This window comes from Mesoplodon mirus (genome assembly GCF_964341445.2).
Source record: "Mesoplodon mirus genome assembly, chromosome: 11".
Classification (NCBI taxonomy): Eukaryota; Metazoa; Chordata; class Mammalia; order Artiodactyla; family Ziphiidae; genus Mesoplodon; species Mesoplodon mirus.
Genome location: NC_138987.1, coordinates 55,650,798 through 55,669,804, shown reverse-complemented (window position 1 = coordinate 55,669,804; position 19,007 = coordinate 55,650,798). Strand labels below are relative to the sequence as shown.

General features: G+C 53.3%; 2 protein-coding genes across 2 annotated transcripts; one reads left to right on the top strand and one right to left on the bottom strand.

The window, feature by feature from the left end:
- Window positions 1-2,656: 2,656 nt before the first annotated feature.
- C1QL4 (complement C1q like 4) lies at window positions 2,657-5,648 on the top strand (the record flags this gene model as incomplete). The annotated part of the gene is made up of 2 exons (XM_082635628.1): window positions 2,657-3,193; window positions 5,467-5,648. 2 exons carry the CDS (start codon window positions 2,657-2,659, stop codon window positions 5,644-5,646), a joined length of 717 nt encoding a protein of 238 aa, XP_082491754.1. The 3' UTR covers window positions 5,647-5,648.
- Window positions 5,649-6,958: 1,310 nt separating this feature from the next.
- On the bottom strand, window positions 6,959-13,798 carry TROAP (trophinin associated protein). The gene is made up of 15 exons (XM_082636191.1): window positions 13,718-13,798; window positions 13,314-13,468; window positions 13,024-13,210; window positions 12,333-12,490; window positions 12,106-12,243; window positions 11,832-11,914; window positions 11,131-11,183; window positions 10,524-10,645; window positions 9,255-9,371; window positions 9,088-9,171; window positions 8,928-8,987; window positions 8,529-8,663; window positions 7,745-8,378; window positions 7,279-7,472; window positions 6,959-7,131 (listed from the first exon to the last, which is right to left on the bottom strand). Exons 2-15 carry the CDS (start codon window positions 13,455-13,457, stop codon window positions 7,084-7,086), a joined length of 2,157 nt encoding a protein of 718 aa, XP_082492317.1. The 5' UTR covers window positions 13,458-13,468; window positions 13,718-13,798; the 3' UTR covers window positions 6,959-7,083.
- Window positions 13,799-19,007: the final 5,209 nt, after the last annotated feature.

Sequence of the window (19,007 nt, the reverse complement as noted above, 5' to 3'; positions counted from 1 at the left end):
CCCCCCGAGGAAGACAAATGGCAACAAAGACCTTGAATAAAATTTGTATTTATGGTTGGAGGAGGCCCCTCCCCCACTGACTGCCAATCCTTTCTCTCCCAACCCTTTCAAGCATGTAGGGGCCTCCCTCCACACAGGCCCGTCCTCAGCAACCTCCTTCTTCCTGCACCATTATGGGCTGGGAGGGGCAGGGAAGGAGTACAGGAAACAAGAGATGAGGAAATCATCTTCCACCCAATAATTACGCCCTGATGTGCCCTGCGCTCTCCATTTTACATGATGTACTCTTATACATTACAGTACTGGCTTACCCTAGTCTCTAAGAGCTCCTTTGCAGTTGTCCACCTCCAGGGCCTCCAAATACCCCACTTTTGCCAGTCCTGGAACCTCTTCTCCAGGCCTCTGACCCTGGAGTCCCCGTGAGCAAGAGATTTCTCCCAGAGGGGCGAGACCCTGAGGAAGGATGCAGACCCCTCACAGAGAGGGACCTATCAAAGCTTGTGTTTCCTCTTGGTCACCCGAATGACAGACACAGCCCCCCCTCACAGGTGGGCGCCTAGCACTGAAACTGCGTTTTAGTTATATTACTTTGCATAACCAATTTCAAATTTCAAGTCCCTCCCCCAAACATTTATTATGTGGGGTCCAACTTCTCTGAGTTTCCATCTAACCACAGCCCTTTGTGGAAGGGTGAAGGGGCAGAGATCCTGGGACTGGACAAGGTCTGGGACCAGGGCAGGGGTGGGACTGGGCTGGGCTGCCAGGGCAAGAGCTGCCTTCTGACTCTTTCTCCCCAGTAAACTCTCTACTCTTCAGTCCTGAGATAAGAAAGATGACATTCATGGGGTTCCACATTTAGGGACTAAGAGGAAGACAAATATAAAACCTCCCTTCAAACAGCCCTCACACATACACACACAAAGGCAATCCACAATCCACAATCCCACTCACCCAGGGACACACAAGGCCAGGGTCCCATGGACACATCCACACTTGCCAGCACACTGTCACAACGCACAGGCCCAGAGCCTACCACACTGCTCCAAGAAGCGCCCCGCCTCCGCGTCGTCCCCACAGTTGATATGTCACATTGGAGTCCGAACACGGACCTGGGTGTCTCTCTGCAGCGCGCCATTTACATTTCTCTCTCGATCTGTCAACCTGTCTTGGCTCCTGTCTCTCTCCCTCCATCTCTGTCTCTCCTTCTCCCCCTCTGGGGCTGTCATTTAGTCTCTTTTTCAAGCTTTGTCTCTGTCTCTGCGTCTCTGTCTGGCTTTCCATCCCTTTGATTTCTCTGTAGCTCCTCTGCTTTCCTGTCGGTCTCCTGCTCGCTTTCCCAGGCTGGTCTGTTTTCTCACTCTCTCTGTTCCCTCACTCTCTCGATTGCTCTGCGGCCCCCTCCGCCAACACTGGGGGTCGAGGGTAGAGGTGCCTGGAGATTTGCCTTTTCCAGTTCAGGCCAACCCGTACCCGTTGAACCCTTTACCATATGTTATTCGGTCACGGGCACTGAGTGGCGAATTTCTATTTTTTTCTAGTCCTTTTTGTTTGCTCGTGGGCTTTTTTCTTTTTCTTTTTTTCTTTTTTCTTTTTTTGAGGGGGGGGAGCCGGGGAGGGCTCTTTTTAGCTCTGGAATCCACTTCTGTCTTCTGTGTGTGTGCATCTCCACCGCTTTTTATCCCATCCCCGTTTCTGGCCTCCTCCGGGCTCTGGGAATACCAAACTCAGGGTAGTGGGTGAAAGTAAGGATAGGGTGAGGGCAGTGAATCCCTGCAGAATTGGTTTAGAGCCGGTCAGGAACCGAGAGGCTGGAGGGACGCGGGTGGGGGCCGTGGCCTGCCCCGCCTCCACGCTTCCCTCTCTGGGCGCCAGGGGTCGCTCCGCCCCCCCCCCCCCCCCCCGCCGCGGCCTCTTAGAGCGGCTCCCGCCGCGTCGCGGCTCACACCACCCGCACTGCCGCTCCGGGAGGGAGGGGAGGAAGGTTAGGGACGCAGAGAGGGAGAGCGCTAGCTGGAGAGAGAGACGCGGGGCTAGGGCCTCAGCAGGGGCTGGGGCCGCGGCTAGGGTAGAAAGGTGGGTCAAGGCTCACCAAGAGCCAGAGCGCAAACCTGCGAGGAGGTCGCGTCCGGTGGGCGCCACCCGCAGCGCAGAGCCCCGGACGTCCAGAGCTCGGAGAGTAGTCCCAGCTCCGGCCGGGAGCTATCCGTCTGGGTAGCCGGGGACCTAGGCGCCGCCATCCTCGAGAAAGCAGCTGTCCGGAGGGCAGGCATCCTAGATCTGTAAGAAACCGGCCGTCCGAGAAGCCACCGATTTCAGGCGCCTGGGAACGTTAGACTGAACGAGAGGGTAATAGAGGACCACGGACTCTGAACTGTCGGGAGCTGTCCCTGGTCCAACCAACGGGGGTACCTCCGCCTTGACGGAAGGTTTGGGGAACGGCACCACTGAGGCGGGAGCCCACAGGGGCGGGGGGGCCGGGCGCAGCCGTCGGGGGGATCCCGACCCAGGCCCGAGCCCGGTCACCGCCTCTGGGGCCCGCGGAGAGCCCCGGGCCTCCGCCACCATTGCACCCAAGAGTGAGGAGGATCTGCTGGCCCTGGCCGCGTCGCGGCTGAGCCGCCGCAAGAGGGTGGCGGGCGCGGCCGTCGGGGTGGCCATGGTGCTGCTGCTGCTGGTGGCCATTCCGCTGCTAGTGCACAGCTCCCGCGGGCCGGCGCACTACGAGATGCTGGGTCGCTGCCGCATGGTGTGCGACCCCCACGGGCCGCGAGGCCCAGGACCCGACGGCGCGCCCGCCTCCGTACCCCCCTTCCCTCAGGGCGCCAAGGGAGAGGTGGGCCGGCGCGGGAAGGCAGGCCTGCGAGGGCCCCCGGGACCACCAGGTCCTAGAGGACCTCCAGGAGAGCCGGGCAGGCCAGGTCCCCCGGGCCCTCCAGGCCCAGGCCCCGGCGGGGTGGCGCCCCCTGCCGGCTACGTGCCTCGAATTGCCTTCTATGCCGGCCTGCGGCGGCCACACGAGGGTTACGAAGTGCTGCGCTTCGACGACGTGGTGACCAACGTGGGCAACGCTTACGAGGTGGCCAGTGGCAAGTTCACCTGCCCCATGCCGGGTGTCTACTTCTTCGCTTACCATGTGCTTATGCGCGGCGGTGACGGCACCAGCATGTGGGCGGACTTGATGAAGAATGGACAGGTGAGCTGCCCCTCTCCCACCCAGCCCCAGACAGGGTAGCTTTCTAATTCTCCCTGCATTCATTACGCAACCCGAACCTCTTCCCCAAACACCGTCACTAAATCCAAGAAGGCCGCATTGCCAAGAACTTAGAAATCGCTTCATTTAGTCCAAAAGGAATTGGGGGGCCAGAGAAAGAAAACGACCTACCCAGGGTCTCATGGGACGTTAGGAATGGTGTCAGAATTAAAACTCAGAGCCTCACACTCCAACTATAGGCAACTATACACCAAACCTCTTTGGTATCTCACCCTGCCTCTTAGCCTCTTTTCTCCTGTTTGGGCAGCCCTCCTGGCCTTTGGGTTACCCAGCCACTTGATGGGCACGTTACCGGAGTCTGGCTCCTTCGATTTAGAACGGAATCCGGGTATCACGCCGTGGGCAGTTGGTAGCTGTTCCCGTGTGGGGGTCATTAAGCTTGGATTTTCAAGGATAAGGTAAAAAAAAAAGAAAGAAAACACTGTCTCATTTTCCAGGCAACTCTATTACTGGCCCCAGGGCCTGGGGTCAATTCTAGAGTGGGCCTTACCCTCAGCTAATACTGAGTCCGTAGGCAGAGGTGGAAAATGAGGCAGCACAGGGGCCAGCCAGGCGGCTTGCAGGAACGAATTTGGGAGAAGGGAAGAGGCAAGAACAGATAAAGCAGAAAGAAGCCTTGGACCCCGGCCTGGTCCCTGCTCCTGTGGTCAGAGTCGGAGTCACTGCTGCCTTAGCTTGGAAGAAAAGTCCCAAAGACTCAGCTCAAGGTCCGGGACACGCTTAGGGGGAGCCAGAGGCCACAGAGGTGGGGCTGGGGAAATGTGCCTGGGCCACGCAAGCCGCAGGGTGTAAGGTTAGGGCTGAGCTGTGACCTCCGAATGCCCCGTGCGCGATGGGGTGATTTGACCGTGGCGCATCGGGCCTGCTTATCCCACCTGTCCGAACCCCAGGTCTTGCCACCGCTGAAGTACCCTTCTGCTCCAAGAACCGAAGGCACTACATTGAGGTCTTCTCCCAGCAGGGCCGCCCCAGGAACCCAGGGAAAGGGAGTGAGAGTGTACGTGTGTGAGACTGTAGCGTGTGTGTGCGTGATGCAAGTGTGTCTGTGGGTGCGGGGTGCGAAGGTGTGAGAGTAGAGCGGTATCTGCTTGCCTGTGGCACTGAGTAGGTGTGTGTGGTCTGTGCGGCATGTCTGTGAGGGGCGGAGGGGGGGAGTGTGTATTTAGAGTGCGTAGGTTCCCGAGGGGGCGGGGGCCGCGCGGCTCCCACTCTGTATTCTGCGGTGCAGGCGCTGCGGCTTTGGGGACTGTAAATAGTGATTAGAATAATGATGAATAATTAATCAGTTAATAACCAGCCCCCGCGTGACAGGAAGAGGGGGACTGGGGAGGGGCTGGCTGCGACGCTGAGGCGTCGGTGAGGCGACCTGCAGCAGCGAGGCCAGAGGGGAAGAGGCACTACCTGTTGGGGCGGAAGGCGACCCCCACGTCGGGGCACCCGCGGGCACTAGGAGGGACAATCGAGGAGGGGCGAGGATACATCATGGCACCTTCCCACGGCCTGCACCCTTGCTTACACACGCACAGACACACCTGTGCCCTATCTCTGGGGGAAGGGAGCACAAGTTTAGAAGGTCCGAGTGGGTTCAGAATCTTAGAAATTATCCTACAGTCTAATTTTATTTTATTATTATTTTTTTTTTCGGTGCGCGGGCCTCTCACTGTTGTGGCCTCTCCCGTTGCGGAGCACAGGCTCCGGACGCGCAGGCTCAGCGGCCATGGCTCACGGGCCCAGCCGCTCTGCGGCATGTGGGATCTTCCCGGACCGGGACACGAACCCGTGTTCCCTGAATCGGCAGGCGGACTCTCAACCACTGCGCCACCAGGGAAGCCCTAATTTTATTTTTAAAATAACAATAATAGCAAAACCTATACAGCGTTTTCTTTGTGCAAAGCACTGTTTTGTAACACACTTCACATGTAGTAACTCATTTAATCCTAACAGCCTGAGGAGGTAGGTTCTATTACTACCTCCTACCTTATAGCTCAAATTAAGGACCAGAGAAGGCGTGAAACTTGCCCGGGTCCCAGCAGCTAGTGAATGGCAGTGCCTGCGAAGCACCTTGTCCTTCCCAAACCCTGCAGCCTGCTACCCTCGCGTCACCTTCACAGGCCCAGCTGCATCTCCTCGGCCGACCCCTCATCACCCCAGCTCCACACAGGGCGTGAGTGGGTTGTTCTGTTCCCCCTCGCTAGGTCCGGGCCAGCGCCATTGCTCAGGATGCGGACCAGAACTATGACTACGCCAGCAACAGCGTTATCCTGCACCTGGATGTGGGAGATGAAGTCTTCATCAAGCTGGACGGCGGGAAGGTGCACGGCGGTAACACCAACAAGTACAGCACCTTCTCTGGCTTCATCATCTACCCGGACTGAGTCGGGCCCCATCCCCCACCCACCCACCCCCACTGCGCTCCCCTCCTCACGCACCTTCAGCTTGCCCCACCCAAGGCGCCACCCCATCCTTTGAGAGACCGGGGGTGGGACAGACCCTCCCGCTCCCGGAGGTGGCCTTTAATGGGCGGACTCTTGGTGCTCCGGGGTGTAACTGAGTGGCTGGGGAGCTGAGGAAACCGGCTGGAGGAGCAGGGCTGCTCGGGAAGGGACCACCAGCCTCCGTGCACGTGCCTGCGAAAGCTGGGCCAGGAGGGGGGGCAGGTCGTGGCCCTCTCTTCTCTCGGGAGCTAGGAAACAGCTTCACTAACTGCAGCACAGAGGCACGGAAAGCAGAAAACAGAAGGGAAGCCCTGGCTTTTGGGGAGGGAGAGAACAGAAACAGAAGGAGCCCTTCTAGGCGGGAGGAGAGGAGACATTAGGGCGGGTAGGCGCTGGTCCTCTGTCATGACAACTTCTCTGCCATCCCCTCCTCCCCTCATCTCCATTTTCAGGCTTCAGGCTCTAGCCTTGGCAGCCTCCCTGTGAACTGGAGGAACCAGTGAATCCTTTCCTAGCATTTAAAACTCATCCTGCAGTCCCCATTTCACCCCCATCGGGGTTAGGCCCTGGGGCTACAGCTGCTGTTGCCTCTTCAATAAAGTGAAGTGGGAGAATGTGTGTGCCTCTTAACTTGGTGCACAGAGTGGGGGAAAGTGGCTGACCCTTTCCTCACTCCTCTCAAGGACCCCTACCCTATCACTCTCTGCCAGAGGCAAAGGTTTTATTATTCCTGGCAAGGCCTGCCTCTAGGGAAGCAGAGGAGGGGAGTAGCCCAGGGTTTCTACTCTGATACGGGGAAGGGTATCAGCTTCAGGAGAGCTTTGAGGGCTTACACTGTAGGGAGACACCAACCAGAGCGACACTAGCAAGGGAGGATACCAGAGGTATGGGTCTGGTGCTTCTGCTTTCTGCTGATGCAGGGGGAGAGTTCTAGGGAACTCTAGGCGATGCAGGAATGCAGGAGTTGCTGACGGCTCCTGGGAGTGGCCAAGATCTCTGGGAGCAAGGAGAAAAGCAGCTCCCCAAAGGCCCACATTCGCGCCCCCCCTCCAAAAAAAACACTCACTCATAGTGCTTGCTGGGAGGGTGGGGTGAGCAGGAGTGGGATGACTTGGACAGCTTCTAGGCGAGGGAGCCTGGGGAAGCCTGAGAACTCAGGGCTGGCCTCTAAGCTGGAGGACACTGCCACCATGTGGACAATTGAGGAGCAACAGCAGTAGCTGGCCTAGGTAGGACCAGAGGAAAACAGACATTTGGACATTTTAGAAACTTTATTGAAGGACAAAAGGGTGTCAGCTCCCAGTACATGGTGTGGAAAATAAATAAGGGTTAAAAGGAAGCTGCAAGGCAGGGCAGGAGCGGGTGGAGGCGTATGCCTCATGACGGAGAGTCCTGTGGGGCAGCAGAACCGACTGGAATAAAACACTGGGGAGAGAGAAGACCTCGTCACAGCCCAGCTGTCCTTGAACTGTAACCAGCCCTTCCCCCTGACCTCTGAAAGGAGCCGAGGATGGCCCCCTGCCCCACTTCCTACTTCCCACAGGCATAGCTGGCTGTGGACCGGAGGCTCACCAGGGAATCCTGCCATTCGAGCAATGTGGCCACAGGGTTGGTGCAGACCCGGGTGAGGGCTGAGGGAGGGGCTCGGCTAGTGTAGAAGGCACACTCGTCGTCCAGGCGGGCCTCGTGGAAGCGGTGGATGGCGGTCAGACATGCTTTGAGGCGCTGCCTCAGGGCCAGGGTTCGAGGGGCCAGATGGCTGGGGCCTGAGGGCCAAAGGCCACAGAGAGATCAGGGCAGACTCTGGAGTCCTAGACTCCCACCATATACTGCCCTTTCCCACTCCCCGACCAAGGGCCAAGCCAATTAGGAGCACAGGGCTGAAGGTGCATCCCCCACTTCTTCCTGCGGGAGAGCCAGACTGGGGCAAGGCAGGTAGGGGAAAGAAAGCGTAGGATCACCTGGTGCAGGCAGGCCCTGCTCCCAGCGGGAGACGAGGACCTCCTTTGTTCACAACCCCTTCCAACCAACTCCTTACCTGCCTTGCCTGTTGGGGGCTTCAGAGACTGGAGTGAGTGGATAGGGGGGCTGGCACAAAGTGGGCGTTGGGAGGAGAAGGTCAGGCTGGTGGTCGCTGGAGCCCACTGACTGCAGCAGGGCCATGGGCTGGACTCTGGACTTCTGGGTTCCAGGGAGCAGGCCTCTGATACCCCAGGCTCTACCCTAGGGGAGGGCTCTGGGAGTCCTGTCTGTCCCTGGGGGCAGGCCTGAAGGGGTCCAGCCTCTCCCAGAGGGCAGGGCTCTGATGCCTCAGGCTGTTCCTGGGTGGAGGGCTCTGATATCTCAGGCCGCCTCCTATGGTGGGACTCTGGGGGCCCTGGTTCTGCTGGAGGGCAGGGCAGGGCTACCTCGGGCTCTGCTGCAGGGCAGGGCTCTGGCTCCCCACACCCCTCTGGAAGGTAGGGTTTGGGCAGCCCAGAGTGCTGTAACATTCCAGGAAGATGAAAAGCCCCAGATTTATTCTCTGGGGCATTCAGAGTTCTAGAAACCTCAGCCAGCAGGGGCTGAAGTTCAACCATATCCAGAGAGGAGCCTCCATTATGGGGGGCACACTTGCCCTCCACCAGCCCCTCTACCTCCTGTCGCAAAAGCTGTTGCAGGATACTGATGCGCTGTGGGTGGGACAGAGTGTGATGTCAAGAAGTGGGTGCAAGTCTTGTACCCACACTGTCCTATTTCCATGCCCCCCTCCGCCCATTTCTCGCTTTCCCAGCCCTGTCACTGCCCATCAGGCATCAAAGCTGTTGCCCACACCAGCCCACCTGCATCTTCAGCTCCTGGAGATTGGGGGTTCTACTGGGATGGGGTCCATAAGGAGTTGACACGGGTGGCTTCCCAGGACGCTCCTGCAACCTCATACCACTCTCCTGGTCAAATAACCGGACTGCAATCTGCTCCTGCCACATGGGAGGAGAGGGGCCACATGAGGAAGCCAGGCTGGAGTAGGAAGAAGACTAGTTTGAGTCTTCAAACTAGTGAGGAAGGGATTAGGTCCTTAATTGAGTGACCCTAGACTTGGATTAGGAGGGGCAGCAGAGAAGCAGGGAGAGTTGGAGAGTTAGGCAGCTTTTCCAGAGAGCCCACTTGCTTCAAAACTGCTGGGCCTCAGGCCAACGGGACAGAGCGAGGAGTCTCAGCATGGGAAGGTTTCAGATACTTACCCAGGGCAGGGCAGGCTCTTCAGGGCAAGGCTGAGGGGAGAGGCCACTCAACCACTGGGCCTGGGACAGAAGTGAGATGCCATGACTTTCCCTGTACCCATCCATCCCCTTCCTCCCCCAGCCCTGGCCTAAGCCAGCTACCTCCCCTGCCCTCTCTCACCTGCTGAGCTCTGGGGGCCGATGGGAGGGGTGTGAACTGGGTTTTGGGGCGGTTGGCGAGACGGCGCAACACTGAATATGAGGTCTGGGGAGAGATGGGGGTGGTTGGGCGGGGACAAAACCGAGACCTTGCAGTGATCCCAGCCCCCAGGAGTTGTGGATACAAACTGGAGCTGAGGGGCCAGGGGAAGGCACACGTTGAGCCCGTCCAAAGGGTGATGGCCGGGTGATGGCAGGTGGTATCACTTGGCCAGGGGAGGGCATCAGGCAGGAGTCACGGCCGTCCTGTGGAGAACAAGGTGGAAGAGTGATCCCTCCCGCTTGGCATTGCTTTCTTGTCCTCACTTCAGCAGCCAGTGTGATTCTTTTAAGATCTAATCAAGTCATGTCCCTCCCTTGTTCATCCCCCCTCCCCATGGCTTTGCACTCATTCCAAGTAATAGCCACAATCTTACATGGTTTTATAAATCCTTACCCAAACTGATTCTGTCATTGCTCTAATCTCTCACTTCCTTTCCTTCTTACTCTGCTTCAGCCTCGCTTTTTTGCTGATCCTTAAACACACCAGGTACATGCCATCTTTGCATCTGCAGTTCTTGTGGCCTGGAACGTTCTTCCCCCAGATTATCTACATGGCTCACTCCCTCAACTCTTTCTGCTCTTCACTTAGCCGCACCTCAGTGAGATTCCTCTGACCGACCTACCTGAAACTACAATACCCATCACCTCCTTCCACTTCTCCTTCCCTTTCAGTGCCTTACTTTCTTTTTTTTTTTTTTTTTTTGCGGTACGTGGGCCTCTCACTGTTGTGGCCTCTCCCACTGCAGAGCACAGGCTTCGGATGCGCAAGCTCCGCTCACGGGCCCAGCCGCTCTGTGGTGGCATATGGGATCCTCCCGGACTGGGGGCACGATCCCCTGCATCGGCAGGCGGACTCTCAACCACTGCGCCACCAGGGAAGCCCTACTTTCTTTTTTTTAAACAGATAACTTATCACCATCTGACCTACTATATACTTTACGCGTGTGTTTATTTTTTGTCTCCCCCTTCTAGAATGTGAACTTATTTCCTACTGTATATCCAGAACCTAGAACATTGCTTGGCACACAGTAGCTGGTCAATAAACCCTTGTGGAGTGAATGAATGAACTCTCAGATCTGTCTTACTCTCAGCACTGATCTGATGGTGATACAAACGTATACCAGACTGTGACCTCTCACTCGCAGGCCCCGGACACCTGGTAAACAGAGGCCAGTACCACTCTGGAGAGGGCTTGGGTCCATCTGGGGCAAACCAGGACCCAGTTAACATGCTGAGATCCAGGCTGGGACTGCCTGGCTCTACCCACAATCCTCAGTGCCGCTGCTGCTGGGGAATCCCCCCATGCATCTCCTCTGTGCCCTTCCCCCAGCACAGAGGAGGAAGGTCCCAGCTCACCTTGGTGTGTGTCATCTCTCGGGTTTCTTTTAATGGTACTCGCTGAGCCAGACCGAGGGGGGCCCCTCCTCTTTCATCTGAGTGAGTGACAACTTCATATTCTCCTTCAGGGAGAGAGGAAGCTAGGAGGAGACAGGAAATTTGCTGCAGTGTCTGGAACACCCATCAAAGTCTGGCACAGGGCTCTGCAACCCTAGTCGGAGGTTGCAACCTCCGAATAGGGTATGCCAGTTTGACAGCCCCCACTGCACCATTAGGGGTGGGGACCCATCCAGCATCCCTTTGAAGCCCAGCACTGTTTCAATAGTAAATCATTAATCTGAATACCCTGAGTGGGCTAGGGGTGTGGCGATGGCTCTTAGGGGCTGAGCACAGAACAGTGAGTGGAAGGTAAATCCTACAGGAAGTGGCAGAGAAAGGGTAGAAATGGGGACCACCTCCTCTGACACAAGTGCAACTGGGCCAACCTCTGGCCTATCAAGATCTCTTCCTCTCTGTCTCCTTCTGATATGGCCTTCCCGCCCCAGCCTGCTGAGCTTTCTCTTGTTTTGCTCCCTACAAGCAGTTCCCCTGCCCCTGTTGTCTCCCCATGGCCAGACACACTCACCAGGCTGGACAAGGGTCTCCAGAAGCAATCCTGAGGCCTGGCTCACTGAAGTCCTGATGACAATAAGGACAGCAGCTAGCATCACTGAGTACCAAGTATGAGCTGGGCACTGTGCTAAGTGCTTTACAAACATCATCTCATTTAATTCTCATGATAACCTCAAATGATAATACAAACATTATCCTCATTTGACAGATTAAAGAAACTGAAGTGGGAATTCCCTGGCGGTCCAGTGGTTAGGACTCTGTGCTTTCACTGCCGAGGGCCCGGGTTCAATCCCTGGTTGGGGAACTAAGATCCCACAATCCACGCAGTGGCACAGCCAAAAAAAAAAAAAAAAAGAAAAAGAAACTGGAGCTCGGAGAGTAAGGCAATCTTGCACAAATCATAAGTACTAAGGGTCAGGAATCAACCCCAAATCCCATTTACTGCCACGGTCTATGCTCCGGACACTAAACAAAAGAGATGGCACCTCTCAGTTCTGTCCCCTTCTTCTCCCACAACCTGAAGAAACTGATGTCATATTGAGGCCTGGCTATGAAGGCCTGACCCCTATTGCAAGGGCTCACCCTGAGAAATCACAGATTTCCCCCTTCCGCCCTGGGTTGCTGGGAAGTCCTAAAGCTACTGGAAGGCCCCAGCTCTGAAGGACCCTTGTATCAGACATTGAATCATTCTTTTCCAAATGACCCTCTCCTCACTTGCTCTTGCCACCTGTCTCTCTTCTTAGCTCCTGGAAACCGGGAGGAGCGGAGGGGTGAGAGGAAGGTCCTGAAGGTGGAATCTGAGCCATAGGAGCAAGAGAAAAAACAGAGTCAGAGGTAGGCCTCAAACCTTCAGTCTTCACCAACAGCCCCATCGGCCTCCATACCAACCCTCTGGCTCATCATGAGGTACCTTCCCTCCTAAGGCCCAGCTCTGTCCTTGGAAGGAGTTCCCAGAAGCACTGAGTATCAGCCTCTCAAGGGCACTCACCAGAGCCTTTAGCCTCTGGGGACACAAGGTCCGGCCTCGAGGTCCTGGTCCCTCCAGCCTGGAGAAGCAGGAAGCCCTGGCAGGGTCCAGTCGGTGGGTGGGGGTTCTGGGAGCCAAGTATGCAGAGGCCCGGGCATCCTAGGACCCCAAGAGAGGCTATCAGTATAGGCTCAGGATTCCCTCCTCAGCCTACTCCAGCCTGATCTCCTCCTATCCTGCCTCATTACCTGGCCCCTCCGGATGGTGCCTCCCTGGTTCCCTCGAACCAGTACTCTCTGAGCCAGACTGGGCTGGCGCCCCAGGCGACAGCTCTTCACCCCCTCACCTGACAGGATGGTGGCCAGGGCTGCAGGGTCAGCCACAAACTCTATGGTCCCTGGAGCCTCTGCAAGGGAAGAGGAGAAGGAAAGGTGAGAAGGAACAGGAAGCGGGGAGGCTGAGGGGGTCAGGGAGCCTAGCAGAGTTACCTTGAGGTGCAAGAGTGAGCCAAAGAGACTCATATAACTGAACTCAGCTCACCAAACATTCATGGGACTTTACTCTGTGTAAGACACCTTTCTAGGCACTGACACCCTGAGATAAATAAGACAAAGTCCGCCTACTCAGGAAAGCTATCATCAAACTATAGAGAGGTAACAGACTCAAGTCAAAGTATGGACATGTTATAAAAGAAGTACAGCAAAGCATTCGAACACAGAGCAATTGACTGTGACTGGGAGAGGCGGAAAAGGCTTTAGAAGAGATGACACTTTGCTGAAGAAAGCAAAGGGCTTCTAAGAGCAAAGAGCTTTCCAGGAGCAGGGACTAGGAATTATAGTAAGCAGGAGACCCAGGGACTGCAAAGCCCCCAAACCCCACTGCCACCAACCAATTCTCCTACCCAGCCAAAGAAACTGTTTTCAAGTCTCCAACAGGTACCTGTCTGGGGAGGGGGCCTAGGTCCCACATTTTGTCTCCCAGGGCTAGGCGTGAGCTCCTCCAAGGGGTTCCGAAGCTGAGTACACCCCACCAATCTCTCCGATTGCTCTGTTTGATGTGTGGCTTTCGGCCTGGGGCCTGCTGAGTCAACGAGCGGGTGTTGACTACTGAGCTTCTGCACCAATCTCTGAGGGAAGGGAGAACAAAAAGCTGGGGCTCAGCGTTGGGGTGCATTGCTAGTGTGTGCTGCGTCCTTGTAGCTACTGTCTTCACCCCCACTCCCCTCTTACCCGTGGATCTTGGTTCTCCTGGTCCAGGGCGCTGGGTTTGACTGTGGGGAGAGGCGGGCGTCTCTGAGAGCGAACGGGAATCTTGCTGGGGGTAGGAGATACACCCCGGAGGAGAGGATCCTTCGTGGCTTGGAGGGTAGTCATGACGACTACAACTGAGACGGAGAAGAAGGCAGGATCAGGGATCAAAGGTCAGCCGGTTCGGGGCTTCGGTCCTGACATCACTGATACTCCCACCTCCACCCAAATCCATGCGCCCAGAGGACCCGGCGCCTGCAAGGCCTCTTTTCTGGGTGTCTCCTCCTAACACTCTGAGCCTATTCTTTAGCCCCAGGACCCCGAACTGCTTCTCCTCCCTACGAGCCCCCGCAGCCCTCATTCCCTCCAAGATCCCGGTGCCGCACCTCCCCCGGAACCCCCACTTTCTTCGCTTTTTCCCCGGACTCTCTCGGCTTCTGCTGCAGATACTTCCCCAGTTTGTAAAATACGCCAAGCTCCTGATTGGCTTGTCTGCGCTCCTGCGGAGGAGTATGTCACAGGATTCAGCTGTCCAATCCGCAGGCTTCGGAGGCGGGGCCAAAAGAAGGACTAGTTGTCGAGCCGCTTTCTGGCCAGGAAAAAAACTGACCCGACTCAACCAGCCAATCCGAGAGCGGAGCGCGGGGTGGAGGAAGAAGGAGGAGACCTTACTGAGGCCGGCGAAGGCGTGGGCTCGGAGTCTGGGAGACAACGGGCGCCGGGTACTCTCGCGAGGTCTCGGGACTGGTGCGGGAAGGACCAGTCTCGCGGCATTGTGGGAAGAGCTGGCGTTCTGAATGAGGGTAACTGACGGTGTTGGAGGCTGTCTCGAGCCACTCAGCCAACTCTGATCAGAGTTCGGCGTCAAGCTGTGGGGACGCCGCTCCAGACACATTGTAGGAAACGTCTGTACGTTGTGCCTAGGCCGAGGAACTGCCTCCAAACGGGCGGAGAGGGCTGGAAAAAATTGAACTGAGGCTAACAATAACAAAAATAAAAAGAAACAATCGTTTTTTCTCTCCACCTTTACGAATGGTGAGGTGTGGTCTCCATTTCACAGATAAGAAAACAAGGCTCAAAACAGTGTCATCGGAACTCAACACAACAGGCCTGGAGGACTGGGGAGAGGTGTGGCCTGTTGTTGGCAGGCAGGGGTGTGAAAATGAGGGAACCTAGAACACTCTGGTTAGAATGGAAGGGGTTAACCTCTAATGGGAAATGGGCGATGGTTTCAAGTGTACAGGACTCTGGTAGATTCTCTCCCTGACTCGTGCTTGCTATTATACAAGCCCTCCCCTTCCAATTTCTCCTTCACACCTTTTCATTACCTTTAGATTTCATTTACCTTCTTCCTCTTCATTATCTCCACCCTAATCTCACCTAGAGGATGGCAAAAGCCTCCCACCCTCCATTCTCTCTTGCTCTCCACAATCATCCATTCACCATATAGCAGCTAGAGTAATCTTTCCAAAATGCAAATCTGGTCATGTTACCACTGTGCCTTGACCTCTCCCCACTCATACTCCCCATCTTGTACCACTTTCCCCCTTGTGCTCTGCTTTCCAACTCCATTGCCATTTCCAATCCCTGAAATTTGTCATGTTCCTTCTAGTCTCTCTGTCTGGAATACCTTCCACTTTGCCTATTCATGCCTCCAAATGGATGTTCGCTGTTACTTTCTTGTAGAGGCCTTCCTTGAACCCCTCTGCTCACAACCCACCCTAATCTTAAAAAGTTTCCTTAGTTGTGTGCTCTCAAAGAACAGTGTTTCCTCAGAGCATGTATCTCAGTTGGTAATTGTGTATTCACCAATGTGAACCTAATATATCATGTTTATTAAACCTGATCTCTCCTGCTAGACCGCCATGAAGGTGGTGACCTTTTATTTTTGCCTTACATTATATTTTCAATGCCTTGCATTGTGCCTCCCTGTAAGGGTGTTCACTATTTGTTGAATGAGTCAATGGATGAATGAATAGTTGATCAAATGAATACCTGGAGAGATAGGGAAGACCTCCAAAAAGAAGTAATATTTGAACTTCCTGTTTAAAAGAGAGAAGGCTCTTCTAGTCACTCGGAACAGCACTTGCAAAGGCAAGGAAACTTGGAGTGTTCAGAGAAGGGTAAGTCCTTAGGGATAGATGGAACGTAGGATAGTAGGAAATAAAACTAGAAAGATGGTCTGACTGGAAGGAAGGGGACAGTCCCCTCATTCCACTAACAGGTACTGTGAATGTGCTAGATCCTGACTACTAGATTAGCAGGGATGGCTACTGACAGACATTGTGCACCTACTGTGTGTAAGGCCCTTTATCACACATTTGGGATACATGGAGGAATAAGGCTGAAGTTTGAAGGATGGGGAGGCACCAGGATGAAGGTTGGCTGCACAGTGACTTTACATGATTTTAAGGTAGTCAGCACAGTCCAGGTCCAAGTTCACAAACCTGGAAACTTGAGTTTGTCAGGCTACGCAGAGTAGATCTTGGAGTCACACTAATCGAATTCATAAGAGAAATTGAGTGATTTACTATGAGCGATATGCCTTTTGGGAACAAAATATTTATGCCTGCTCCTCAGGGCACCACCTTCACAGAATCGAGGTACAAGGAGACTGATTTTATATCATACAAGTCTTTCAAAGAGCCAATGTTCAGAATATCTGCTATGCCTGTCATAGCGTCCAACCTGTTTTCTATACAGCAGTCAGAGCAACCTGCTTCTGTTTGTCTTTGCTGGACCTCGAATATGGGGAGATGCAAGCCACCTCTCTTGTTTTATTCTATCAATCCCCCTTTACTCCCTGTCTGCTCTCCCCCATAGACACCACTCTAATGTGATTGATATAAATTCTTAACTATGCATGTGTGCTTATAAAATATGTAGGGCTGTATATTTGTTTCCTATTGCTACTGTAACAAATTGCCACGAATTTAGTGGCTTAAAACAATACAAATTTATTCTCTTACAGGTCTGGGGGTCTGAATTCTAAAACTTGGTCTGGTTCCATTCCTTCTGAGACTTCAGAGGAGAATCTGTTTGCTTGCCTTTTTCAGCTTCGAGAGGCTGCCAGCATTCCTTAGCTTGTGACCCCTTCTTCCATCACTCTAACTGTAATAGGGAAGAACCTTTTGTATTCTATTACAAGTTAATCACTAAAGGGATGTTGCCTATAAGTTTAAATTATACATAATGGCCCATCTCTGGGAACCCTGCTCCCCAGGTAATGAGCATTAAGCTAAAATACCTTTGTTTAGCTCACAGGAAACAGTTTGACCAGGTCCACCTGTGAATGACTGCAGGGAGGAAGAAATGAACACATCCCCTCATGAGGCAGATGGGAACCAGGAAGCATTTGACTTTACTCCCTCCCCTTTTAGAATAAAAGGAGCCTGAATTCTAACTCAGGCGAGATGGTTCTTTGGGGGCACAAACCCACCATCTTCTCGGCTTGCCGGCTTTTTGAATAAAGCTGTTATTCCTTGCCCAACAACTCATCTCTCGATTATTGGCCTACTGTGTGGCGAGCAGTACGAGCTTAGCCGTGGTAATATAACTTCTTGCTTCTGTTATCACATACTACATGCTGTGATCTCCTGCCTCCCTCTTATGAAGACCTTGTGATTACATTGGGCCTACCCGTATAATCCTGGATAATCCCGGATAATCTCCCCATCTCAAAGTCCTTAACCACATCTGCAAATCTCTTTTGCCGTATAACATAACATTCAGAGATTCAGGGGCTTAAGATGTGGACATTGGGCTTCCCTGGTGGCGCGGTGGTTGAGAGTCCGCCTGCTGATGGAGGGGACACGGGTTCGTGCCCCAGTCCAGGAAGATCCCACATGTCACGTAGCGGCTGGGCCCATGAGCCATGGCTGCTGGGCCTGCGCGTCCGGAGCCTGTGCTCTGCAGAGGGAGAGGCCACAACAGTGAGAGGCCTGTGTACCGCAAAAAAAAAAAGATGTGGACATCTTTGGGGGTCCATTATTCAACCTACTACAGGTTGTTTAGTGTATAAGTTTTTAATTTGCATAAATGGCATTGCCATATGATTTTTTTTTTTTTTTTTTTTTTTTTTTTTGCTGTGCTGAATGGCTTGTGGGATCTTAGTTCCCTGACCAGGGATTGAACCAGGGCCGGCAGTAGAAACGCCGAATTCTAACCACTGGAGCACCAGGGAATTCCCTCCATATGATTTGTTTGTTTGTTTGTTTTTTATTTATTTATGGCTGTGTTGGGTCTTCACTGCTGTGCGCGGGCTTTCTCTAGTTGCAGCAAGCGGGAGCTACACTTCGTCATGGTGCGTGGGCTTCTCATTGTCGTGGCTTCTCTCGTTGCGGAGCACGGGCTCTAGGCGCGCAGGCTTCAGTAGTTGTGGCACGTGGGCTCAGTAGTTGTGGCGCACGGGCTTAGTTGCTCCGTGGCATGTGGGGTCTTCCTGGGCCAGGGCTCGAACCCGTGTCCCCTGCATTGGCAGGCGGATTCTTAACCACTGCACCACCAGGGAAGCCCCCTCCTCCATATGATTTTATTTTTACTTTTTTTTGTCAACTCTGTTTCTAAAATCCATCCTTATTGCTATATATAATCTAGTTCATTGCTTTTAACAACTGCATAGGATTCCATGGTAGGCATCCATCATACTTTGCTTATTCATTCCCTACTTCTACAAACAATGCTAGAAAATTGTCTTACGTTGCCCCCTGTAAACGTGTTCAAGAATTTCTCTGGGACATATATCCAGGAATGGAATTTCTGGATCATGAAGTTTATGCAAACTTAATTTCACTAAGTACCTCCAGATTATTTTTCAGAAAGTCTGAAGCTGTTTGCACTCTTAACAATGTTACTTGAAAGTTATTACCTCTATCCTCTCTGACACTTGATATTATACAACTTTCTATGTTTACAATTCAATGGGTATTAAGTGGACTCTTGGTTATTTTAAATTGCATTTCTCTGATTACTAGTGAGTTTGAATGTTACTTCATATTCTTAATTAGCCCATAGAACTCTCCTTCTGTGAAATGCCTACTCATATACTTTGTGCATTTTTTCCTATTGGTTTTCCTGTTGACTTATAAGATTCCACTGTATACTCTGCATATTAATTCCATGTCTGCTTTAAACATTGCAAATATATCCTTTAGGTCTGTAGTGAAATATAATTGATTTTCTACCTTAATGAACTCTTGGTTTTCCTAGTTTGTCTATTGATTCTGTTGGGTTTTCTATAGACATAATTAATGTCTTCTGCAAATCAAAACATTTTTATAAATTCCCTTTCAGTCTTAAACCTTGTTGAGTTTTTCGTTGTTTTGTTTGATTTTGTTGGTTGTTTTCTTGCATCGTTGTACAGAACTTCCAACATTATACTAAACAGTCACAGTGCCAGGGGCAACCTTGACTTGTGGGAAATCATCTACAGTTTCTCCAAAGACCAGGCTGTTTTTTCTCACCTTTTTCTGTGAAACAATCTCAAACTTACAGAAAAGTTGTGTGAGTAGTACACAAACCCTTTTCTCTCAGCCATTTGAGAGTAAATTGCCAATATGTTGCCTTATCTTCCCCCAGTACTTTAGTGCATATTTCTTGCTAACAAGGACATTCTCTTACATGACCACAACACAACCATCAAAATCAGGAAAAGAGGGACGTCCCTGGCGGTCCAGT